At 41.5% G+C, this 27,086-nt stretch overlaps 1 protein-coding gene across 4 annotated transcripts in view; it reads left to right on the top strand.

Moving 5' to 3' along the window:
• Positions 1-27,086, top strand: part of LOC124545110 (RNA-binding protein 26) — a 266,987-nt gene that overhangs the window by 78,525 nt on the left and 161,376 nt on the right. For all 4 annotated transcript variants that reach the window (XM_047123928.1, XM_047123929.1, XM_047123927.1 and 1 more), the window contains exons 6-7: positions 695-928; positions 6,211-6,462. In XM_047123928.1, coding sequence (XP_046979884.1) covers positions 695-928; positions 6,211-6,462 — 486 coding nt within the window. The remainder of the gene's footprint in view (positions 1-694; positions 929-6,210; positions 6,463-27,086) is intronic.

The following is a 27,086-nucleotide window of genomic DNA, read 5'->3' as shown; positions in this document are numbered from 1 at the left end:
AATTTTGCCAGCATGATGGAAGTTTGGATATGGCACATGTTTGTCTCAATGCAGGTGCAGTACATCTCCACTTTGCTGGATCTGGTTGTTCATGCCCTGTGAAGATGCTGTAATCATCTGTCATGTTCACCAATGGTGGTGTAGATACTTGTATGCCAGAGAACAGTTATATTACTGGTTATTATGTTTAATGCTTTGAACAGTATAGAAACACTGCAGTTGTAGAAACACTGTGGATGTGGACTTCTTCACATGCTTATAGGTTTGAGGGGGGACTGTAGAGGAGTGCCTGCACCTGTTACAGATCTAATTTCTGCCCTAGTTGTGTCTTGCTTCCTCAGCTTCTGATGTGACCACCATCTGTCACTCTCAGCACCTGCTGAAATACTCTAGTGAGGAGGCACTCGAATCCTTGACACCCAAATTATGAATGTTGTTTGTACCAGTTGGCAGTGACAGCAAATTGGATTATGGAGGGCTACCTTGTATGAGATGCAAATATTGATCACACTGTACACATTACCATAAAGCTGGTACTTTATTATAATTTACTGTTAGAGGTCTTCCTTTGTCCAATAAATAGATGTCTGTGCAAGTGTACTGCATTCATTCTAGTACGTTTACAATACTTCAGTTGTGTTGCACTGCATTCTGTTAGAAATTACACAATAAATGTGGTATTTTTAATGTGCAGACCGTTCGGCCAGAGACAAGAAGGAGCCGCTGTCTGGTGCAGCGACTCCGACACAGGACAGCAACCACGGCGATGTTGATATGAGGCTGACGACAACGTCACAGAGCATTCAGAGTGTTGTCAGCGCTTGCAGCAAACCTGCCGTGTCTGCTACAGCTGCTGGAGTCGCAATACCTGACAACTCTGCATCTACTCCCACATTTCTACCGAAAAGGCGGTGTCGAGATTTTGACGGTAAGAATTTACCGTGGACAGTAATATCGTAGCTACTGTATAAAGTGGGAAAGCTGGAGAGTGGTATGGAAAAAACAATGTCACTTGGGGGCATTCTCTAGAAATCTGAAATCTGAAATTTATTACTTATAGCAACTCAAATCATACATCTGTTAATATCATGTCTAGAAGATTGTAACTATTAGTTCTGTAAGGGTTGTATATGTTAATCATTGTGCACTTCAAGCAGGCAGTAAAGCGAACAGAGGAGAAATTTTGAAACGAGTTGAGGGTGAAGACAAAAAAAAGCAGCTGTTTTCCAGTGGTGATTGATAGTAAAGGATGTGGAAGATCATTTGATGGAGGGTCCTGTAAAAGTCAGTAAGATGAGTTTAAGTAAAAGTAGAGTAACAGTAATGGAGTGCAGTTGAATTAAGTCAAGTGATGCTGGAGAAACTAGATTGGGGAATGAGATACTTAAAGTAGTACAAAAGTAAGCAGCAAAATAAATGATGGTAGAAATTGAAAAATAAGTAATGACTGGCAGTAGCAAGAGAAGCTTTCTCTTTTTTTTTTTTTAAATGAGATGTTGATATTGAATATAAATATAAGTGATATGAAATCTTTTTGAAAAGTATTTGTCTGGAGTATACCATATTATAGAAATAAAACATGGAAAAGAACAGAATAGCAAGTTTTGAATGTGGTGCTACAAAATAATGCTGAAGTTAAGATGTGTAGATTGAATTGAGAATAAAGAAGTACTGAGTGGAATAGAGTTAGGGAGAAAGACCCTTATAGCAGGCAGCAGTGAATATGAACGCTCCAGCAAACCACCTTCAGAAAAAAGTTGACAGCAGCTGCTGCTGCTGCTGCTGCTGCTGCTGCTACTACTACTACTACTACTACTATTAATGGGGCATTGCTGCTGCTGCTGCTGCTGCTGCTGCTGCTGCTATTACTACTACTACGGCTACAAATCAAGCAGGAATTCAAAGGAAATATTTTAGAAACAACATTTTCTTAATAATTTGAGGTTTTTATTTTGAACAAACAGTTACTTTTTTACAGAATTAATCAAAATATGTACATTTAATTAGGCTTGGAACAGGTTTTTCATATCAGTATCAGCTTACTACATTCAATATTTTATTATTACTCTCAGATTGTTATCATCTGTGTAAGTGTTTCCACCATGTGAGCCTTTGGCCTTAAATCTGAGGAATCTAATTGCAATACAGAGATTTTGTGATGTTTTACTGTGGATGTAAACATTGACATAGTGACTCAAGGCAACAGTTCTATGAAATTGTGTCTCAAAAAGTGGGTGCCTAAATTTTTTGATGTAACACTCAAGTTTTCGTCATACCAATGAATTTTGTTTAATTATCAAGAACGTGGAAGCTACCACTTTTGTCACTCATTAGGAGTCAGTCTTCAAGATTCTCTCTTTGTTAATTATAAAACATTATTTTTAAAAGTTGAGCTATGTCATATCACCCAACAGATGAAACAAAATAATTGATATAATGTATAAACCTCAATATTAATTTTCTGAAAGATTTAGATAAAGAAATTCTTGGAAAGTGTTACTTAACACTTATAACCCGAGATCTTTTCCCCACCAGAATTACACAGGAAAGCACTACACCAATAGATATCATCTTTGCAGGTGTATACTTAAATCAATGATATTGAATGAATCTAGTAGTGAATGGCCTCTCTGAGCATGGTGCACAACTAAATAAATTCCCTGATTACAATGAAGTTGTGTCATAGAACAGAGTCATTAATTAAGAGACAACAGAAAGTTTAAAGGTAATTTTACAAGAAGTGGACTGGAGGGATGTGTGAAAGAAGACAGAGGTCAGTTCTGAATTTAATGTGTTTCTGGATGGATATCTTGGCTCTGTGTGCTTGACGTCTTTTATGTCGAACATTGAAATATCCAGGATAGAACAATGGCAACATTATAAAAAGGATAGATGGCTGCTCACCATATAGATGAGATGACTTGCAGATAGCCATAAGAAAAAGATTGCAATACATTTAAGATTTTGCCCAAAAAGTGTTCTATTGGAGTAGAAAACACACACATTCAGAGGAGCACAGCCCCCCCCCCCCCCTCTCTCTCTCTCTCTCTCTCTCTCTCTCTCTCTCTCTCTCTCTCTCTCTCTCTCTCTCGCACGCGCACACACACACACACACACACACACACACACACACAGTCAATGTCTCTGGTCACATAGGCCAGACTGCGTGCAACTGTGCCTGATGGGAGAAGTAATCTGTTGATGGTGGGTTAAGCAGGCTGCTAGGACATGGAAGGGTGAGGGATAGCAGGATAGGAGTAGAGAGGGTCTAGTGCTGCTTGTGGGAGCGTGCAGGGACATAGTGCGAACAAGGGTAGTGTGTGTTGGTGGAATATAAGGCTGCATAGTACTGGAGCGGGAGCAGATAAGGGGATAGTTGTGTGAAGGATAGGAACTAGCAAAGGTTGAGGCCAGAGGGGATTATGGGTACATAGGATATATTGTAGGGAAAGTTCCCACCTGCATAATCCAGAAAAACTGGTGTTGGTGCAGACTGTGAAGCAGTCATTAAACTGAAGAACATTGTTGTTCAGCATTTAGGTGGTCCAGGTGTCTGTTGGCCACAGTTTGTCAGTGACCATTCATGCAGATAGATAGTTTGTGTGTTGCCTTTCCCGCATGCAAAAGAGCACATTGGTCGGAGCTTAGTTTGTAAGTCACATGATTGTTTTCACATGGAGCCACCCTCCCTTTGTTAGGATAGGTGATGCCTGTGACCAGATTAGAGTAGGTGGTGGTGGTGGTAGGATGTATGGAACAGGTTTTGCTTTAGTTCATATTACAGGAATATGAGCCATGAGTAGGGGTTTGGAAGCAGGGGTTGTGTAGGGATGGATGAGGGTATTGTGTAGGTTCGTTGAGCAGTGGAATACCACTGTGGGAGGTAGAATATTCCTCATCTCAGGGCACAATGAGAGGTAGCTGAAACTTGGTGTAGAATATGATTCAGTTGCTCCAATCCTGCTTGGTACTGAGTCACTAGAAGAGTGCTGCTTTGTGGTCAGACTGTAGAAATGTGGGAGGTGGTAGTTGATCGGAGAGACAAGGCACACAAGATCCATTTCTGCACAAGGTTGGGAGGGTAATTTTGGTCTGTGAAGACCACCGTGAGACTCTCTGTATATTTTGAGAGGGGCTGCTCGTCACTACAGAAAAGACTGCCACAGGTGGATAGGCTGTATGAGAAGGACTTCTTAGTATTGAACGGGTGTCAGCTGTTGAAGTGGAGGTATTACTGGTGGTTGGTAGGTTTGATAAGGTCAGAGATACTGATGAAGCCGTATCTGAGGTGGAGGTGAACATAGAGGAAGGTGGTTTGTTGGGTTGTGTAGGACCAGATGAAGCAAATGAGGGAGAAGTTGTTGAGGTTCTGGAGGAATGTGGATAGGGTGTGCTCGTCCTTAATCCACATCACAGTGTCATCAAACTAGGTGAGGAGTCTGGGATTTTGGATGGTTGGGAGGGATTCCTTTAGATTACCCATGAATAAGGTGGTTTAGGATGATGACATGGGGATGCCCATTGGTGTACCACCAAATTGTTTGTAGGTGATACCTTCAAAGATGAAGTAATTGTGGTTGAGGCTATAGATGGTCGTGGTGACCAGGAAGGAGGTTGTAGGTTTGGAGTCCATTGGGGGGTTGGGAAACGCAGTTTTTAGTAGTGGCAAGGCATTAGGGATGATAGTGTAGAGGAAGCTGGCATCAGTACTGATAAGCAGGGTGTCATGTGATAAATAATAGGAACTGAGGAGAGTTGGTGGAGGAAATGGTTGGTTTCTTTTATATAGCAGGGTGGGTTGTGGGTAATAGGCTGAAGGTGTTGGTCCACAAGTACAGAGATTCTCTTGGTGAGGGCACAGTAACTGGCCACAGTAGGCCATCGTGGGTGGTTGGGTTTATGTACTTTAGGGAGCATGTAGAATGGGTGCGGGCAGTACTGGGGGTGAGGAAGGGGAGGGGAGAGAGAGAGAGAGAGAGAGAGAGAGAGAGAGAGAGAGAGAGAGAGAGAGAGAGACCCTGTGGCACAACATGCAGCTGAACATAACACGCTTAATTTCAGTGGTTGCTTCACAACCCGGGCCATCTGGGTCCTCCCTTACACCACCAGATTTTTCTGAACTGCGCAGATGGGAATTATCCTTGTGATGCATTCTCTGCTCCCAAAATTATCCCAGCCTCAGCTTACGGTAACCTACTGTCCTCACACCCAACACGCAATAGATTCTGCCCACCTTTGACTTATCACCTCCTCCCAATTCATGTCCCCACACCCTCTTTGTGAGCCACTATCTGGCAATGCACCCATCAGTCCTGTGTGCAACTCAATGTGTATTCTTTATGGTGAATAGCAATTTATCCTTTCCATAACGTTGTAAATATTTATTACATACATTTCATCTAATCAGATATATTGCTTCTAGAAATCAGCCTTTTCTAGCCATGCTCATAATACTTTCAGCAATCACTGGATATGCGCTGCACCATATTCACATCAAACCAATACTATGGATTAAATTACCCAAACCTCTCATAGAAAATTCTTATAAAGCTAACCATATTACTTATCATCTCCAATAAAAATTATAAAAAAAATAGAGATTCATCTAGGAGTAGTACGTAAGAGCCTACAAAAGCCGTAGAGCTATACTGGGATATCACCCTGTGTAGTGGTTACCCGGAACACCTTCAGCATTCATAAACTGCCACTGAACTATGGGGGGCTATATGTTTTAAACATTGTATTCTCAATAGTTATCTCATTTGCTGTACACGATTTTGAGCATCATTCAGAGGCACATCAAATGTTTCTCTAATCTATTTTACGTCTTACTTTGAGACATTATTTTGCAAAACATTTGACGTTCTTTCTTGTTCTCCTTCCCCCTGCTTCAATTCTCTTTTTAAAATTTTATCCTGCCAGATTTATTTAGCACTTTTCTTTTGTTGTTACCATTTCCTAAAATTTTAAAAACCATAAGCTTAAAATTACAAACATAAAGAATGACTCTATGATACTAGCCTTCAGGATCTGCATTTTATTGTAATGCCAATAGCAACAAGTAGAAAATAGTTATCTTAACAGCATCTCTGCTTCTGACTTGCATTCAGCCAGTTATTCTTCAAATTTAATAGTTTAGGTAAAAGATATTATTGTCTACTTTTGCCCAGTGACAGTGGTATTATATTTCTGTACCTTGTATACTTCCAGAAAAAGGGTACTGTATGCGTGGGGATCTGTGCCCTTATGACCACGGTAATGATCCAGTGGTTCTGGAAGATGTGGCATTGTCGAGAGTCCTGGCGTTTGGGCCCGGAGCTGGGACACACACACTCCCACCCACGGGCACCACGCCTGCTGCGCCGGAGCATGTCGCACCTGCACCCGTCACCACACTGGAGACGCATCCTCCGCCATCTCACAACCTACGGCCTCCCACCGCAGTGCGACCTACGCACATGGGTGAGTCGAGTGAGCCACATTCTGTTATTGGCTTTGTGTCAATGTTGTAAAATTGCACTGCAAATGGTGGTTGCTGCATAGTGATTTGTAGAATTTACCTTGTGCAGTTTAGCCATGTGAATTTTGTGACTACACTGTGTTTTGTTTTGGAGCTAGAAAGGGAGAATTACTTGGATGCTCTGTGAAGGAGAAAAATATGACAGTAACCTTAACCTTGAAATTTTGTCGTGCGCAGAGAAGGAATATGATTGTATATGGAGCTGAAACATCCTGGGAATATTAAAGACAGTGAAGAAATAATTTCAGTGTATAGATGTTTCTCTCTCAAATAGTCTGGACAGCTGTAGCTGTACAACTGCAGTGGTAACGAGAGATGTTCCGTTACTGTAGCAGGGTGCTGGTAAGAAGGCAGACAGTGGGATGATGTACAGTACCAAGAGACAGTTTACGACATGACGCTCCAGCCAATAGCATCACTCTGCCATTTCAGTCTGTATCGTGCTTTGCTGAGTGTACTTTGAACATGTAGTGGTGATTTCTTCTCCTGGGTGTGTGTTTGAGAATATATTTTTTGCAAAGTGTTTGTTATGGCTGATGGATCAGAAAAGTGCCAAGTGTTACACAAACAAGCAAGAGCTTTGGTGTTCCAAGTGTATAACTTCTTCAGATGAGAGTCTGAAACTGATGACTTGTTGCCACGTGGTGTTCACCCCAACCTTGCCAACAGCCAGGCGGGAATGGCTGAGGTATGTGGTGTGTGACTGAGAACCGTGCAGTATATCTCTAGCAGAGTGAACACACCTGTCAAAGCCAGAGGGTCAGTATCTTTTATGTCACCAGGGAAGTGATGCGATCATAAGAAAGAAATAGGTGATCTGGACTTTTTCTCTAATAGTGTTTTATATTTGATGGGCGAATACTCAACTGTAGATGGTTTAGTTTCGCAGATGAAAGAGAACTTGGATTCTAATGACAATCAATGGACATTCATCTACATCTACATTTATACTCCGCAAGCCACCCAACGGTGTGTGGCGGAGGGCACTTTATGTGCCACTGTCTTTACCTCCCTTTTCTGTTCCAGTCCCGTATGTTTCGCGGGAAGAACGACTGTCTGAGAGCCTCTGTGTGTGCTCGAATCTCTCTCATTTTACATTCGTGATCTCCTCGGGAGGTATAAGTAGGGGTAAGCAATATATTCGATACCCCATCCAGAAACGCACCCTCTCGAAACCTGGCGAGCAAGCTACACCGCGATGCAGAGCGCCTCTCTTGCAGAGTCTGCCACTTGAGTTTGCTAAACATCTCTGTAACGCTATCACGGTTACGAAATAACCCTGTGACGAAATGCGCCGCTCTTCTTTGGATCTTCTCTATCTCTTCTGTCAACCCGATCTGGTACAGATCCCACACTGATGAGCAATACTAAAGTATAGGTCGAACGAGTGTTTTGTAAGCCGCCTCCTTTGTTGATGGACTAAATTTTCTAAGGACTCTCCCAATGAATCTCAACCTGGTACCCGCCTTACCAACAATTAATTTTATATGATCATTCCACTTCAAATCATTCCGCACGCATACTCCCAGATATTTTACAGAAGTAACTGGTACCAGTGTTTGTTCCGCTATCATGTAATCATACAATAAAGGATCCTTCTTTCTATGACATTGCTAAGAATATTAATGGAGACAGACTGTTGATATCATAAGATGTACTGTACAGTGGGGGCCATTACTGGACGGATTTATTAGTATAAAAATTTGATTTTTATTTTTCACTCGATGTTTGTCAGTGCCTTCTGCCTGGCAGCTAGTTGCAGCGTCTCAGTCATGTTGCCCATAACCAGACATAACCACTTTGAAACTCAGCAGCTAAATTCATGTGTTGCTGACTAATGCTACAAAACTACGTGTCTTCGATTTTGCCAACTAATAGGGAGGCTTGGAGCTGGTCAAGTGGTGGTGGGACCGCGGCCAACCGCTGGGAGTGGACACGCTGTCCGTTCTCTTCTGCTGGCAGCTTCGGACCCAACCAGAAATTCTCCTCTCCTGGTCTCTTTGGCAGCAGCGCATTCAGTTTCGACGGCTTCTCTAGGCCTGCCTTTCCTTTTTACGGCATTTAAAATGTGTGATTTTTCACCTCAACGGGTGCCTACTGCTTTCCCCTCATGGCCAATCCTGACACATTAACAGTACAATGGTAGAACATTCCTTACAGAGAGAAGTGATTTATGGCTGTAAGGACTGTTTCTTTAAGTAGACTGCAGGAGGTTTTGAGACAGTGGGACGTATCACATCTATTATATCGACGAAATTTATATGGACCAAAGCTACACAGGGAAAATGAGTGGTGGGCTTTTTATTTTAAAGTTCCAGTAGGTAAAGGTAGTTGCCTTATTATTGTACAACAGGGTCAACAGACATGGGGTTTATTCCTGAAAGTAAACTTTTATTTAAGGATTCAAAGTCAAAGAGTTCTATGATTCTTTGGTGTGACGTCATACGCGCGTGACTGCGTGTGAGATCGCTCTCTAAGTTTTCATCTATTTTTAGGTTGCAGATATATATTTTAACGGTTTTTGAGAAAATATTTACTATATAAGTGACTTATTAGTGGTTTCTTCATTCACCTCTGCCTTTCTTGTGTTGTGACCTGATAATTGTGAGTGTTTCGTATCGAGCAACTTAACCTCTCACCCGTGTTTACGTTCCGCGCTGACCAGTTGCAGCTGTAGCGGCGCATCGAAAGCTAAGTACTAATTAATTGTTTGTGTATAGTAGTTTATTTAGGAACTTTAGTAGTCTTCAACCGGTGTTCTTGGTGTTTTCCGGTGAAATAACTTCAGAAGAAATTTTTGCGAACTGCTTTCAGTTTCGTTACTGTCATTAGACGTTTGATTTTCTTTCTGTGTTAGTATTTGTTATATTCTCATTTGTTGTTGATTAATACTGTCAATAATAGTAGTTACTTTCCTTGTGGAGCAAGTTTGTGATTATTGTAGTCAGTTTTTAACATCATCTTATTGTAGTAGCGGAACTTGGATAAAGTTGTTTTCTTGTTTCAATAACTGTAAAATTTTACCATGAGTGAGAAGTGTGGGCTTTGCCGTAGGTTCGTGAGTAGTGGATTGCGGTGTGAGACTTGTTCGAAGTATTTTCACTGGGGGGAATGCAGTGGGGAAGCCAGTGGGCATTCTGGTGAGATCCTCTCCTGGAACTGCAGGTTATGTAGCAAGAGTAAGTTGATAGAGGAGCAGGAGCGTAAGATCTGTGCTCTTCAGGTGCAGTTGGAAAACGCACAGGAGGAGCTAGATAGGATGAGGAGGGAGAAGGGGGTTGGGGAATGGGAGCTGGTTGTTGGCAAGAGATCTGCTAGGAGAAGGAGATTTTCAGATAGTTTTGGTATTGGTATTTGTAATAGATTTGACCAACTGTCAGAGTCTAGTGGAGAGGAATCTCTAGTAGCTGTAGATGTAGGAAGTATGCAGCAGACCTCAGCAGTTACGGTGGCTAGGACAGTTGCAAAGTCTAATAGAAAGAAGAAGGTTCTGCTGTTAGGTAATTCTCATGGTAGAGGTGTAGGCCAGCAGTTTCAGGAAGTTTTGGGGAGTGAGTACCAGGTCACCAGCATTGTGAAGCCTAATGCAGGATTGGCTCAGGTGACTTTTAACATAGGGGGGTTATGTAGGGATTTTACAAAAGAGGATCAGGTAGTGATTGTGGGTGGGGTTGGTAATAGTATTGATAGGGATGGGGAGTATGACATAGATGGTGACCTGGAAAAGATAGCCACTCAGACTGGCAACACGAATGTGCATTTCGTGAAACTGTTTCAGCGTCACGATCGGCCTCATCTTAATACAGTCTCTGCCAGTCTCGCTAGCGGGATGAAAGCAGAGCTCACCATCTGCAGCATCGTCGACAGGACTGACTGCGGACCTTTGGTACAGAGCCGAGTGGAGGGTCTGAATCAGAGGCTGAGACGGTTCTGCGACCGTGTGGGCTGCAGATTCCTCGACTTGCGCCATAGGGTGGTGGGGTTTCGGGTTCCGCTGGATAGGTCAGGAGTCCACTACACGCAACAAGCGGCTACACGGGTAGCAGGGGTTGTGTGGCGTGGGCTGGGCGGTTTTTTAGGTTAGATGGCCTTGGGCAAGTACAGAAAGGGCAACAGCCTCAACGGGTGCGGGGCAAAGTCAGGACATGCGGGGACCAAGCAGCAATCGGTATTGTAATTGTCAACTGTCGAAGATGCGTTGGTAAAGTACCGGAACTTCAAGCGCTGATAGAAAGCACCGAAGCTGAAATCGTTATAGGTACAGAAAGCTGGCTTAAGCCAGAGATAAATTCTGCCGAAATTTTTACAAAGGTACACACGGTGTTTAGAAAGGATAGATTGCATGCAACCGGTGGTGGAGTGTTCATCGCTGTTAGTAGTAGTTTATCCTGTAGTGAAGTAGAAGTGGATAGTTCCTGTGAATTATTATGGGTGGAGGTTACACTAAACAACCGAACTAGGTTAATAATTGGCTCCTTTTACCGACCTCCCGACTCAGCAGCATTAGTGGCAGAACAACTGAGAGAAAATTTGGAATACATTTCACATAAATTTTCTCAGCATGTTATAGTCTTAGGTGGAGATTTCAATTTACCAGATATAGACTGGGACACTCAGATGTTTAGGACGGGTGGTAGGGACAGAGCATCGAGTGACATTATACTGAGTGCACTATCCGAAAATTACCTCGAGCAATTAAACAGAGAACCGACTCGTGGAGATAACATATTGGACCTACTGATAACAAACAGGCCCGAACTTTTCGATTCTGTATGTACAGAACAGGTAATCAGTGATCATAAGGCCGTTGCAGCATCCCTGAATATTGAAGTTAATAGGAATATAAAAAAAGGGAGGAAGGTTTATCTGTTTAGCAAGAGTAATAGAAGGCAGATTTCAGACTACCTAACAGATCAAAACGAAAATTTCTGTTCCGACACTGACAATGTTGAGTGTTTATGGAAAAAGTTCAAGGCAATCGTAAAATGCGTTTTAGACAGGTACGTGCCGAGTAAAACTGTGAGGGACGGGAAAAACCCACCGTGGTACAACAACAAAGTTAGGAAACTACTGCGAAAGCAAAGAGAGCTCCACTCCAAGTTTAAACGCAGCCAAAACCTCTCAGACAAACAGAAGCTAAACGATGTCAAAGTTAGCGTAAGGAGGGCTATGCGTGAAGCGTTCTTTGAATTCGAAAGTAAAATTCTATGTACCGACTTGACAGAAAATCCTAGGAAGTTCTGGTCTTACGTTAAATCAGTAAGTGGCTCGAAACAGCATATCCAGACACTACGGGATGATGATGGCATTGAAACAGAGGATGACACGCGTAAAGCTGAAATACTAAACACCTTTTTCCAAAGCTGTTTCACAGAGGAAGACCGCACTGCAGTTCGTTCTCTAAATCCTCGCACAAACGAAAAAATGGCTGACATCGAAATAAGTGTCCAAGGAATAGAAAAGCAACTGGAATCACTCAATAGAGGAAAGTCCACTGGACCTGACGGGATACCAATTCGATTCTACACAGAGTACGCGAAAGAACTTGCCCCCCTTCTAACAGCCGTGTACCGCAAGTCTCTAGAGGAACGGAGGGTTCCAAATGATTGGAAAAGAGCACAGATAGTCCCAGTCTTCAAGAAGGGTCGTCGAGCAGATGCGCAAAACTATAGACCTATATCTCTTACGTCGATCTCTTGTAGAATTTTAGAACATGTTTTTTGCTCGCGTATCATGTCATTTCTGGAAACCCAGAATCTACTATGTAGGAATCAACATGGATTCCGGAAACAGCGATCGTGTGAGACCCAACTCGCCTTATTTGTTCATGAGACCCAGAAAATATTAGATACAGGCTCCCAGGTAGATGCTATTTTTCTTGACTTCCGGAAGGCGTTCGATACAGTTCCGCATTGTCGCCTGATAAGCAAAGTAAGAGCCTACGGAATATCAGACCAGCTGTGTGGCTGGATTGAGGAGTTTTTGGCAAACAGAACACAGCATGTTGTTATCAATGGAGAGACGTCTACAGACGTTAAAATAACCTCTGGCGTGCCACAGGGGAGTGTTATGGGACCATTGCTTTTCACAATATATATAAATGACTTAGTAGATAGTGTCGGAAGTTCCATGCGGCTTTTCGCGGATGATGCTGTAGTATACAGAGAAGTTGCTGCATTAGAAATTGTAGCGAAATACAGGAAGATCTGCAGCGGATAGGCACTTGGTGCAGGGAGTGGCAACTGACCCTTAACATAGACAAATGTAATGTATTGCGAATACATAGAAAGAAGGATCCTTTATTGTATGATTATATGATAGCGGAACAAACACTGGTAGCAGTTACTTCTGTAAAATATCTGGGAGTATGCGTACGGAACGATTTGAAGTGGAATGATCATATAAAACTAATTGTTGGTAAGGCGGGTACCAGGTTGAGATTCATTGGGAGAGTGCTTAGAAAATGTAGTCCATCAACAAAGGAGGTGGCTTACAAAACACTCGTTCGACCTATACTTGAGTATTGCTCATCAGTGTGGGATCCGTACCAGGTCGGGTTGACGGAGGAGATAGAGAAGATCCAAAGAAGAGCGGCGCGTTTCGTCACTGGGTTATTTGGTAACCGTGATAGCGTTACGGAGATGTTTAATAAACTCAAGTGGCAGACTCTGCAAGAGAGGCGCTCTGCATCGCGGTGTAGCTTGCTCGCCAGGTTTCGAGAGGGTGCGTTTCTGGATGAGGTATCGAATATATTGCTTCCCCCTACTTATACTTCCCGAGGAGATCACGAATGTAAAATTAGAGAGATTAGAGCGCGCACGGAGGCTTTCAGACAGTCGTTCTTCCCGCGAACCATACGCGACTGGAACAGGAAAGGGAGGTAATGACAGTGGCACGTAAAGTGCCCTCCGCCACACACCGTTGGGTGGCTTGCAGAGTATCAATGTAGATGTAGATGTAGATGTAGATGTAGATGTAGAATACAGCCGTCAGGCGTAATAATATGAGACTTGGGGGGTGCGCTAATGACAGAAGGCATGAGTCACATTTCAGTGGTGTCGGTGGAGTCTATCAGCAGGACAGGTTTCACTAGACATGGCCTGCACCTCAACAGGTGTGGAAAGGGGAGGTTGGCAAAGCTTATAGGTGGCAGCATAGGTGGGTGTGGTGGGATCACTCATGGGAAAATTCCGGTAGTTGTGGGTGGTAGAGCTGTCCCTTTTTTAGATTGAAGTCAGCTGACAGATATTCCTGCTTAAGGGAAGTCTCTCTAACAAAGAAACCACTTTCGACAAAGCTTAGGTATCCGATTAATGAGGGAATTGGTATATTTCATCAAAACATACAAGGCATTAGAGATAAAGTTAGTGAACTACTTATAGATGTTGACTCTGAAATTATTGGTATATCTGAACACTTCTTAAATAAGGAGATAATTCAGAGGCTCCCTTTACCAGGATACAGGTTGGCTGGCAGCTTTTCTAGGAGCTCTTTGCGGTGTGGGGGAGTAGCCATGTATGTGAAAAACGGTATCCCATTTGAGTCAATTGATGTTTCAAAGTACTGCACTGAAAAGGTGTTTAAATGTTGTGCAGGTGTGGTTAAATTTAGTGGAGCTAAACTTCTTAATGTTGTTATTTATAGATCCCCAGACTCCGATTTCACAACATTTTTGCTAGAGCTAGAGGAGGTTCTTGGTTCACTTTATAGGAAATACAAAAAGTTGGTTATATGTGGTGACTTCAATATAAATTGTATAAGTGATTGTGCAAGGAAAAGGATGCTGGTAGACCTCCTTAATTCATATAATCTTATGCAAACCGTATTCTTTCCAACGAGAGTGCAAGGGAACAGTAGAACAACCATAGACAATATTTTTGTTCATTCGTCATTACTAGAAGTGCATTCTGTTAGCAAAATGGTGAATGGCCTTTCAGATCATGATGCATAAATTTTAAGTCTAAAAGATTTTTGTGCTGCAACACAGGTTAAATATAGTTACCAACTTTTTAGGAAAGCTGATCCAGTTGCTGTAGAGACTTTTGTAAACCTTATCAAGGAACGAGAGTGGCAAGATGTTTATAGTGCTGATACAGTAGACGATAAATATAATGCTTTCCTCAAGACTTTTCTCGTGCTCTTTGAAAGTTGCTTTCTGTTAGAACGTTCAAAACAGGGTGCTAGCACAAACAGGCAGCCTGGGTGGCTGACTAAAGGTATAAGAATATCTTATAAAACAAAGTGGCAATTATATCAAAACATTAGAAACAGTCACAATCTAAATGCAGTAGCCCATTACAAACAGTATTGTAAGGTGCTTAAAAAAGTTATTAGGAAGGCAAAAAGTATGTGGTATGCAGATAGAATAGCTATGTCTCAGGATAAAATTAAAACCATATGGTCAGTCGTAAAGGAAGTGGCTGGTCTGCAGAGACAGGTCGAGGATATACAATCAGTGCGTAGTGGGAATGTCCGTGTTACTGATAAGTCGCATATGTGTACAGTATTTAATAATCACTTTCTGAATATAGCAGGTGAACTAAATAGAAACCTAGTCCCAACAGGGAATCATATAGCGCTCGTAGAAAAAAGTGTTCCGAGACTGTTACCTGAAATGCTCCTCCATGATACTGACAAGAGGGAGATTGAGTTAATAATTAAATCACTAAAGACCAAGAACTCTCATGGATATGACGGGGTATCTAGCAGAATACTGAAGTATTGTTCTATGTATGTTAGCCCAGTACTAAGCCATAAGCCCAGTACTAAGCCATATCTGTAACTTTTCCTTTAGGAGTGGTCGGTTTCCTGACCGATTAAAGTACTCGGTAGTGAAGCCACTTTATAAAAAGGGAGACAGCGATAATGTTGATAATTATAGACCTATTTCTATGCCATCAGTGTTTGCTAAAGTTATCGAGAGGGTTGTATATACAAGGTTACTGCAGCATTTAAATTCACATAATTTGCTGTCAAATGTACAGTTTGGTTTTAGAAATGGCTTAACAACTGAAAATGCTATAGTCTCTTTTCTCTGTGGGGTTTTGGACGGATTAAATAAAAGGTTGCGAACGTTAGGTGTTTTCTTTGATTTAACGAAGGCTTTTGACCATGTTGACCACAAAATCTTACTGCAGAAGTTGGGACATTATGGAGTAAGGGGAGTAGCTTACAATTGGTTCGCCTCTTACTTTAAGAACAGAAAGCAGAAGGTAATTCTGCGCAATATTGAGAGTGGTAGTGATGTTCAGTCCCAATGGGGCACTGTTAAGTGGGGCGTTCCCCAAGGGTCGGTGCTGGGGCCGCTGCTGTTTCTTATTTATATAAATGATATACCTTCTAGTATTACAGGTGATTCAAAAATATTTCTGTTTGCTGATGACACCAGCTTGGTAGTGAAGGTTCTTGTGTGTAATATTGAAACATTATCAAATAATGTAGTTCATGAAATAAGTTTGTGGCTTGTGGAAAATAATTTGATGCTAAATCTCAGTAAGACTCAGTTTTTACAGTTTCTAACTCACAATTCAACAAGAACTGATATTTTAATCAGACAGAATGGGCATGTTATAAGCGAGACGGCTCAGTTCAAGTTCCTAGGCGTATGGATAGATAGTAAGCTGTTGTGGAAAGCCCATGTTCAGGATCTTGTTCAGAAACTAAATGCCGCTTTATTTACCATTAGAACAGTATCTGAAATAAGTGACATTTCAACACGAAAAGTAGTCTACTTCGCATATTTTCATACGCTTTTGTCATATGGTATTGTTTTTTGGGGTAATTCTTCTGATTCAAAAAGGGTATTTTTGGCTCAAAAATGGGCTGTTCGAGATATGTGTGGTGTAAGTTCGAGAACCTCTTGTCGACCCCTATTCAATAGTCTGGGAATTCTGACATGGCCCTCACAGTACATATTTTCTTTAATGTCGTTGCTGTTAGCAATATTAGCTTATTCCCAAGAGTTAGCATCTTTCACTCAGTTAATACTAGGCAGAAATCAAATCTGCATGTGGAATGCACTTCCTTGACTCTTGTGCAGAAAGGAGTGCAGTATTCTGCTGCATCTATTTTCAATAAGCTACCACAAGAACTCAAAAATCTTAGCAGTAGCCCAAACGCTTTTAAGTCTAAACTGAAGAGTTTCCTCATGGCTCACTCCTTCTATTCTGTCGAGGAGCTCCTGGAAGAGCTAAAAAATTAAGCAAATTCCAGTGTTACATTCTTGATTTTCTTTATTTAAACTAATGACGTGTCGCCTGAATGTTTCTTATATTTCATTTTATCTGTTTCTACAATCGTGTTATAATTTCATGTATTGACTCGTTCCATGACCATGGAGACTTCTCCTTAATCTGGTCCCACGGAACAATAAATAAATAAATAAATAAACTACCACAGTGGGATAATTGCACAGTGTATGTAAACAATGGTTTTCGAAACAATTATTGCCATACATTTTCCCAAATTCAGTTATTGTGGTGGACAACGCCAGTGTCCACTCAGTGCAACTTGACAAAAGACCCTACTACCCATATCAGGAAATCAGACATTATCCCATGGTTATCACAAACTAGAGCAGAATTGATAATGTCACCATAGAGTAACACATAGTACTTTGTTTATATTTCCTCTCGGACATATTTCAGTGTTATTGCACACAGATCATGCCTAGATCCTATTATGTAAACTCTTATGAATAACAAATATTGCTAGGCATGTACGACCACTAGCAGCTCATTTAGCTGCCTGCATAGCGCTTACAGAAGGGAAAGCACAAACTGGCGATGTCGCGCACATTGACCCTCTTTGTCTGCACAGAATGCTTTGCTCTGCCACTTTATTACCTGCACACCACTGTAGTGGACATATTTCGACATTCCAGTATTTGTGGATCTGTTGTAGGAGGTCTTTTTTTAATTTCACATGTTGGCTAATGCACTTCCATAGTTAAAAACTTTACTCAATGTTTATTCTACATCCTGTTATCAAGTTAATTGATAGACTCCTATACAGCACAATTTAAGACAGTAGCTTTAAAGTGTAAAACATACTTCAATATTTCCTGTTCAGTTGTACTCCAAATGCATATCTTGTGGGTGCCACAGATCACACATTTGAGTGTTTTAAAATAAGCATTGGTTTGTCTTAAAAGATAATTAAAAAATCATTTTCAGAACAATTACCATAGTGTTTGCCTTATTCCTTTTGGCTGCAGTTACATATCAACAGTTTTATGCAAACATCAAGAATTCAGTGTTTACTCCTGCGGGCATTCCCAGTTCCTGCCAAAGTTGACTAATTTATGTAATTTTCGGGCTCGAAGTATTATGTTTCCCTAATATGAGAGGGCATTTTTGAAGTCAGACAAAATAGGGCTGCAAGACAAAGTGGGTTAGTTTTGGAAATAAGCACTAGTTAAAAATGGAATATTCTAGATGACAAAAATTGTAATTATGACTAACTTTTGAAATATGAAGTTTTTGGAAAAAGAAAGATGCTCATTTAGAGGAGGAACCTAAGGTTTTTCAGATGAGATATGTTGCTACGTTCAGAGTTACTTTTTAGCTCACACCAAATTATATGTCCACATGTTTTTTCTAAGCCTATAGTCATTTACTCATAAAAATTACTACTGTGTAAACCAATTGGGACTTAAGCATAAGAAATCACGCAATTATACTATTGTGGTTTTCAGCCAAATAGAGGCACTTCGAACTAGTTCTTAGTAATTAGACAGATAATGGAAAAATTTTATGAATATAACGTAAATCTACACTTCCTGTTTGTTGATTTTTAATAAGATTTTGGCAGTATTAACTGGTCAGCATTGTATAAAACACTTAAGAATTGGTCATATGTGACAAGCTAAGAAGGTTGGTCAACAATTACAGATGGAGTGAAACAGGGTGATAGTCTCTGTGCAGTCCAGTTTAACTTAGCATTGCATAATCTGATACAAAAAACAGACGAGAAGAACAGTAATGATGAAATCCTGTTGGATATGTACATATACAGATGATATTGCAAGTGTGGCAAGAGATGTAGACACCTTTAAAGAAATGTACAAAATAATGGAAATAGAAGAGCAAAAATTGGACTTAGTGTAAACGAAATCAAGACCAAATACATGTAATGACCAATTCTAAGGCTAGAAGAATACCACATGACCTGTAGGTATCTGTGGTGTCCTCCCCATAGTCTCTTACAGGGTGCCTAAAGGATGCTGCTTCTCTATGGATAGCTATACAATAATTCCAGCAAATCACATTAATGGTTTTAATTACAATAAAGTAGATTGACAATACTTAACTTTGGGTCCAAGCAATTGGCGACATGCAGATAATCGATGTCCTTCACCATGTACAATGTCCATACAATTAATTCACACTAGTTTCTATGGATCACTAATAACGGCTGTTCTAGCGTTTCTCTTCTAGTGTGTGGTTTCTAGTCCGGGTCTGCTAGTGCCTCCACTAGTGTGCGTCTAAAGTCCACCCGAGGCTGGCAGGAGCGGCGTTTATATTCTCTTCGGATAGAGGCCACTCCTGTTGTGGTGTGGTCCTAAGCAGCATACCGTTGGCTGTCGTCAACTCACAGCCTTCTGCTCTTGGGTTCTTCAGCTCCATGCCGGTGCTTGTTGTTACACCGGAAGATTCCCCCCTCCCCCTAAGTGATGGACCGGCGGCAAAGGCTCCGTCTCCAATGGGTTGTCCCACAGTGTCGTGGTGACACCCTCTGGTGGCTGCTGTGGTTGCGCTGTCCTTGGGACCCATGAATCTGGGCAAAGCGACACTGAAAGATCATCGTGCACATGACAGAGGCAGAGTGGAAACATCCCCTGGAAAATGACCTGAAGGGTACGCATCCACTTCCTGATGCCATGAACCAATGGAGGAGGCGGTGACTGCTGCAGTGTGGGAGGGGCCAGCTTCATCGGAAGGACAAGAGGAGGCTCCGTCTCCATGGGGTTGTCCCACAGTGTCGTGGTGACACCCTTTGGCAGCTGCTGTGGTTGCGCTGTTCTTGGGACCCATGAATCTGGGCAAAGAGACACTGAAAGATCATCGTGCACATGATAGAGGCACAGCTGATTTTGATTTCGGCACTGCAAGTTGTCTGTGACTGAAATACAATACGTGCAAGCGCCAAGTCGACGGATGATCACGCCTCATGCCCACCGTCTGCTGCCGCTAAAAATCCTGTAAAAGACAATATCATGTGGTGCGAAGGGATACTTGCGCTCTTCTTCGGTGCTGTATGCTGAGGAGGGTGGAGCAGTGTGCGATGGTGGCAGCCGTGAAGCTGTTCCACCAGCAGTGATCCATCTCGCTGTTGTGAACGATAGGAGGCGAGAAACAGTTGCAATGCTTGATCCCTGGTGTGTGCAGAGCGAAGTTAGGCTAATTGCTGCTTGACAGTTCTGACAAAACGTTTCGCTTCGCCATTTGACTGTGGATGGAACAGTGCACGTGTTAGATGCTCTATACCATTGCGTTCACAGAATGTTTCAAATTCATTTGATGTGAACTGAGGGCCGTTGTCTGACACGACGACTTAGGCAAACCTCCGAGGCAAAATATAGAGCAACAACACCTGAATTGTGCTACATGACGTCGTCGGGTTTATTGGCACAGAAAAACAAATAACGAAAAGAAGAAACGGCTGATCAAGAGCTAGATAGCTGGACTATGTGTTGGCTGACCGTACCAGGACGGAGATCAGAGTATGGATATGTATAGAGGAAACTACGCATAAGGGACTCTAGTGCCGAAGAAGAAGAAGAATCATGGGATTATGTTGTGAACAATTAATTAAAATTCTCTGGTTGAGTAATAAAATAGTGAATTAGTGGGTTTGTCAAATGTGTGTCATTCACAAAGCGAGATCAAATAAAGAGTAAAAAAAAAAAAAAAAAAAGTTACTGTCGGGAATAGAATCCAGACCGTCACACAGGAATTCCAAACTGCATCAGGATCCACTGCAAGTACTATGACAGTTGCAGGAGGTGAGAAAACTTGGATTTCATGGTTGAGCGGCTGCTCATAAGCCACACATCATGCCGGTAAATGCCAAACGACACCTTGCTCGACGATTGAACAGTGGAAGAATGTTGTGTGGAGTGATGAATCATGGTACACAATGTGATGATCCGATGGCCAGTTGCAGGCATGGCGAATGCCCGCGAACATCATCTGCTGGCGTGTGTAGTGCCAACAGTAAAATTCAGAGGTGGTGGTGTTATGGTGTTGGTCGTGTTTTTCATGGTGGTGTGGGGGGGTGAGGGGAGCGGGTGGGCTTGCACCCCTTGTTGTTTTGCATGGCACTATCACAGCACAGACCTACATTGATGTTTTAAGCACCTTCTTGCTTCCTACTGTTGAAGAGCAATTAAAGGATGGTGATTGCATCTTTCAACAAGATCGAGCACCTGTTCATAATGCACGCCCTGTGGCAGAGTGGTTACATTGCAATAACATACCTGTAATGGACTGGCCTGCACAGAGTCTGACCTGCATCCTATAGAACACCTGTGGGATGTTTTGGAATGCCGACTTCATGCCAGGCCTCACCGACCGACATTGATACCTCTCCTCAGTGCAGTATTCCATGAAGAATGAGTTGCCATTCCCCAAGCAACCTTCCAGCACCTGATTGGATGTATGCCTATGAGAGTGGAAGCTGTCATCAAGGCTAAGGATGGGCCAACACTGTATTGAATTCTGGCATTACCGATGGAAGGTGCCATGAATTTGTAAGTCATTTTCAGCCAGGGGTCCAGATATTTTTGATCACATAGTGTAAAAACAAGTGGCTGATTGCAACTTGCTCTGCTACACCTGCTTGAATACAACTAATGGAAGAAGAGAAAGTAATTTTGGATGTATCTTTCTTCAGAGCTAACAGGTGCGCATACATCTGTGCACACCAGCACCCCCCCCCCCCCCCCACACACACACACACACACACACACACACACACATATATCTCCATGGCTGCACTGCCCCTGCTGAGTATATTGTGCCATGCCAACAATGCAGCTCGAGTGAGCGAGGGGAGAAAGGAGGTGAGGAGTGGGGACGTAGGATTGGGGAAAGGTGTCTGCTGGCTCAGGGGAGAGGCACAATATGATCGTGGCACTGATGAGCTTGCTCTAGCTGCACGCATGGGAGGTTTTATGCAGTGCACAATGATGTGGAAGTTTAAGTTGGAAGGGGGAGGGAGAACAAAAGAAGAGAGACCCAGCAGAGAAGAGGCTTTGAGTGCAAGACGAATGAAGTTAGTGTCAGAGCTGGAGTGGAGGTTGACCAAGGTGAGGGGCTGGTGGAGATTGAAGCCAAGAGAATTACTAGATCGAAGGATCTGTTGTGAGGACAGCTCCATCTACATGACTGAGATAGGCTTGACTTCTCACCAAGTATCTTGGGAGTCACTTTTTGAAAGTCTTCCTCAACACTTTTGCACAAGTCATCAGACATGTAGTGACATTTAGCCATGTACTAGATCGTCCATCATATTGAGTTGTCTGGTGTGTGAAGGTCAAGTCGAGGTGGTGGCTATTTTGAAGGTGCTACAAGTGTCACTGAACCGAGCTGGATCTGTCGATCTCAAATTTTTCATCGGGTGCCTCTGAATAGCAAAGTGCACTGGAGTTCCCTCCTGCAGTAACTGCTGTTGATCCACTATTTCCTAGCCCTCGAGCTGACGTATTAACTGTGTTTGCACTGTGCCCCAGTAAGAATTTCTATTCCCATTACCTTAAAAAAGATTCAAACAGGTATTGTAATGACTAATGACCAGATTACATGAATCATAAAAAACTTAAAATATGCATGCAAGTCCGCATGAAAAATGCTTAAACATGCATGACAAAGTGTCGAAATATGCAAGAACAAATAATAAAAACCATGGTGGTTATTGTGTGAATTATATCTTGAAGTCGAACCTGTCCATATCAGTTACGAGGAAGATTGCTGGCCACACGAAAAATAGGTACATTTAGAATGCTGGCATCATTTTCTGAATACTTTCTGGTAGATATTAGGAAGGGGGCATTTCTGAGATTATTTTGTAAAAATTTGCAAAATGGGGACGCATACCATGTTTCAGGAATTGTTCCTTCCTTGCTATTGTTGTCAGTAACAAGCGGATGTGATATGAGTGAGTCGTAGTGTAGCGAAACAGTCAATATGTACAGGACCAACTTCAACATATATATCACACGAAGAGGAATACGCTCAAAAACTCCATAATATGTTATTTAAAAAACAACATACAATGATGAATTTTTTTGAACAGTATTAACTTTTAATTAATACTATTCGACCAAACCATCATTTACAATTTATTTTACATTTTTCTACTATTGTCGACATAAACGACCAAGTACTGTTCCAAATGTTTGGTAGTAAGTTTGTGTCTTCGATCACTGAAAACATTTTAAAAGCAGAAAAGGATTGTTCTACATCAACTGAGGTAACTGGGCAATATTTGAATTTGGGTGCTACATTGGCACTTATTGTTTCTGGTAAAAGTTCATCCACACCATCACTAAAACTATCAATTTGGCACAAGGGTTCAACACCTGGGTTATTGTTTAAAATGTTTTAAAACTTTTCTTTAAGTTTTCTTGGGCATACTTCCAGCAATCGGGAGTTCACTAGAATAATTTTATTCATTAACTGAATAGATTCCTTCAATGCCAAACCTCAAATTTCAAGCTTTTTAGTACTTGCAGGTATGGGAAAAAGGAATACTAATCACAGCAGTGTCTTCTTTTTTTTTTTTTTTTTTTTTTTTTTTTTTTTTTTTTTTTTTTTTTTTTTTTTTTTTTTTTTTTTTTTTTTTACTGGAATCATTAAAAGCTTCCTAGCACTGGCAAACTGCCAAAACCTCTGCACTATCAAAGTTTACTACCCCTCTAAGGGCCTTGAACTTTTCATTGTAAAACAATGCAGCTTCGACCCACGTGCTGCAACGAGTTACCACTGGTTCGGGAGGTAAAAGCTCATTTGTTAGTTTTTCTTTGCAGGTCTTGATGTGATCAGGAGCCCTTAGAAACACTTTCTTTGTGGATGAAATCGTTTTATTTACATTCACAAACATGGAACGTACTTCTTCAGGAAGGCAATATACACCATGAGCAAAGCATGTCATATGAATCAAATTGGGATAAAATACTTAGGGGGCTTTGATCATATAAGGAGCGCCATCTGAAATATACACAATCACCCTTTCATCTGCAGAAGATTCTGGAAATATTTTTCTAATACCCTCATTCACAAATCTGGCAATCATAGAACGATTTACTTTTTCAAGTTCTTTGCAGGTTTAAAGCATGAACAATTAAATTTGCAATGTAACGGCCATAAGCGTACATAGTTTCACGAGCTGAAATCCAGATAATGTTGTCCTTGAGTTTATTGTGTATTTCTTCCAGAACATTTATGTAAATTGTCAGTATGTAATTTTTACGCAATGTTGATTCATCCGGTTATATTTTGATTTAAGCAATATTTGCACGGGAAACCTTTGAGAATAGGGTTTATAAGTTTGTGAAGAGGAATATTGTTTGCAATGAATACTTCACATAGATCCATGTTAAACAGATTTTTTGGTTACCTTTGGACAAATCCCTGCTACTGCAACTTACTCTCAGAAGCTGCTGTCATAGCCCTTCCTGCGATATGAAGACTTGTCTTGACATGCTGGTCTATTTGAAATTTTATTTTGCACAAAACATTTTTCTCACAAACTCGACAATATAAAACAGTTCCCGTCACATGTAAATGTTCCAGGATGGTCAGCTATCCACGAAACAATGTTCCTTTTTTTGGGCGGCATGGCACACAACATCACACTACATGTCGTAAACACGTTCAACAGTGTTCAAGTAAATCGAAAGCTAAACAAACAATGGACATGTGACTGAAAGCTTGCGAGGTTTAATTTAATTGTTGCCAACGCGTAAGGTATGACATCGGAGGGCTATTAACCGGGGGTGTGGGCGCAGGGGCATTGACTCTTGTCTGCCTGTGCCTGTTCCTGTTCCTCTTCTGTAATGATTTCGCTGGGCAGTGGCCTCTCAGTTAGCGATTGCACGCAGTTCTAGGTCGTGGTCAGTCTGAGAGACATCAAAACTAGACCAAGCTAGAGACTGCTTGCCTAATTGTTAAAATATTGTAAACAGAGCAGAAATATGCATCGTCACTAGTTTTAGTTAAAATATGCAATAACTGGTGAAAATGAGCCATCTATGCAGATGCATATGCAACGTTGAAATGCATATAATCCGGTCTGTAGTGACGACATTCTGCTCCATAGCGTAATGTGAGGTAGGTAACTTCTCGATTCTTGCATGTAATGAAGTTTTTCCTTAAACCAGAAAACTCTGTCAAAAAATAACACACTTGGGTGAGACACAGTATTTGGAAATTTTGCAAATAATGCACAGCAGACTGCAACTGTCTGCTTTACACAGTCATCCATTAATCATTTACAAACACCTGTCATTTCATTTTCAGATCTTTTTTAATGTTTTATGTGCAGTGTTGAATGTGGTACTTGGTGCTGTTTTGCAAATAGTTTCCTTTGGAAGCTGCTCAGTTGGTAGAGCACTGGCAGCCTATGTTTTCTCAAGTTTTATTATGTCTACGCCAGTGCCTCTGACACTGGTTGAAACAAAAGCACTTTTCTCCCAATTAAACAGGGACACATTAGGAGGTGGGACCTTGCTGAAGCAGTATCTAAATGCACTCTTGCAAATCGTATTCCTGTGGAATCAATCACATCACTAAGAAATATTTAATAATATGTCGAATGCATATATAGAAAACAGTTAGCCTGTTTGTTGGCAGAACTTGTCACACTTTCCCCATACCCAACTTGCCTCTGCTGTGCCCAGAAGTTATTGCACCTGAAGTTGCCTCTTACCTCTGTCCATTCTGTGCACAATGCTTCAGTTGTTCGGAGCAAATGACTGTTTTGGCTGCTCTTCTGTTTTGGCTGCTCTTCTAGTGGCATGTGCATGAATACATTTTTTAGTGTGAAATTTATTTATTCTGCTTTGTCTGCAGTTGTCAGTTTTGAAATCAGATTGATCCTTAAGAGATTGGATGGAAGGTTTGAATTCGCTATTTATTGTACATATGACCAGAACTTTCTAAGGTTTTCTGATAGATCCTTTTAGGGCCAATGCATAGTGGAACAACTGGTCTTATTCAGAACATACAGGAAATTCATCACCCCTCTACTTGCTCATTTAATTAATCCACCTGCAGTGATATTTCCTCAGTGCCCACCATTAAGCACACACAGCTGTGCTGACATCTGCATTCTACAGATCCTTCTTTTTGTGGATCAGAGGCACAAACTCTTCAACTAGTATCGTTTGGCAAAATGCAGATAGTCTCAGCAGTTCATCGTAACTGTGTTACTGTATCTCCATTGCTGTAGTTTCAACAGATATTGCTCAATACGTAAGATTGCTAAAGAGTGAAACTTGTATTAATGTCCCTGACACTCCTGAGTATTGGATATTTTAAATAACATTATGTATTTGAAAATCAATGATGAATCAGACTAATATTCACTGCTCTTTAACTCTACTCCTGAGTATTGGATATTTTAAATAACATTATGTATTTGAAAATCAATGATGAATCAGACTAATATTCACTGCTCTTTAACTATTATTCCACTTCAGACTATCTTCCTTTCAACATGAGCCTTCAACTGTTAACAAACCTCAGTTCAAAGATATGCTCTTCATAATTAATTGGCTTAATGAAATCTGCAGTGAATTAGTGATGCGGGATATTCTTGCTGACAGTGAAGCAAAATGAATCTTTTTATACCAAGGATACTTTTGAAATAGTCTCAGAACACAAAGATATTTAATTTTAAATCACAATAATCATTACACTATTATATTTCTCTTGAGTGATATTGTATTAATTGGAAATGAATGGCTTTGCATAACATGAAGTCATTGGGGCAGAAGGCAGAAAGAGACTAACTCAGTTTTTAATAAGAAGCATTTTTCTTTCAGTATCAGCAAATACTTCCCTCCATGAACCATGGACCTTGCCGTTGGTGGAGAGGCTTGCGTGCCTCAGCGATACAGATGGCCGTACCGTAGGTGCAGCCACAACGGAGGGGTATCTGTTGAGAGGCCAGACAAACATGTGGTTCCTGAAGAGGGGCAGCAGCCTTTTCAGTAGTTGCAGGGGCAACAGTCTGGATAATTGACTGATCTGGCCTTGTAACATGAACCAAAACGGCCTTGCTGTGCTGGTACTGCGAACGGCTGAAAGCAAGGGGAAACTACAGCCGTAATTTTTCCCGAGGACATGCAGCTTTACTGTATGATTAAATGATGATGGCGTCCTCTTGGGTAAAATATTCCGGAGGTAAAATAGTCCCCCATTCGGATCTACGGGCGGGGACTACTCAAGAGGACGTCGTTATCAGGAGAAAGAAAACTGGCGTTCTACGGATCGGAGCGTGGAATGTCAGATCCCTTAATCGGGCAGGTAGGTTAGAAAATTTAAAAAGGGAAATGGATAGG

The sequence above is a fragment of the Schistocerca americana genome, chromosome 8, assembly GCF_021461395.2.
Source record: "Schistocerca americana isolate TAMUIC-IGC-003095 chromosome 8, iqSchAmer2.1, whole genome shotgun sequence".
Taxonomy (NCBI): Eukaryota; Metazoa; Arthropoda; class Insecta; order Orthoptera; family Acrididae; genus Schistocerca; species Schistocerca americana.
The sequence above is the reverse complement of the archived record's forward strand: the minus strand, read 5'-3'. Positions and strand labels throughout refer to the sequence as shown.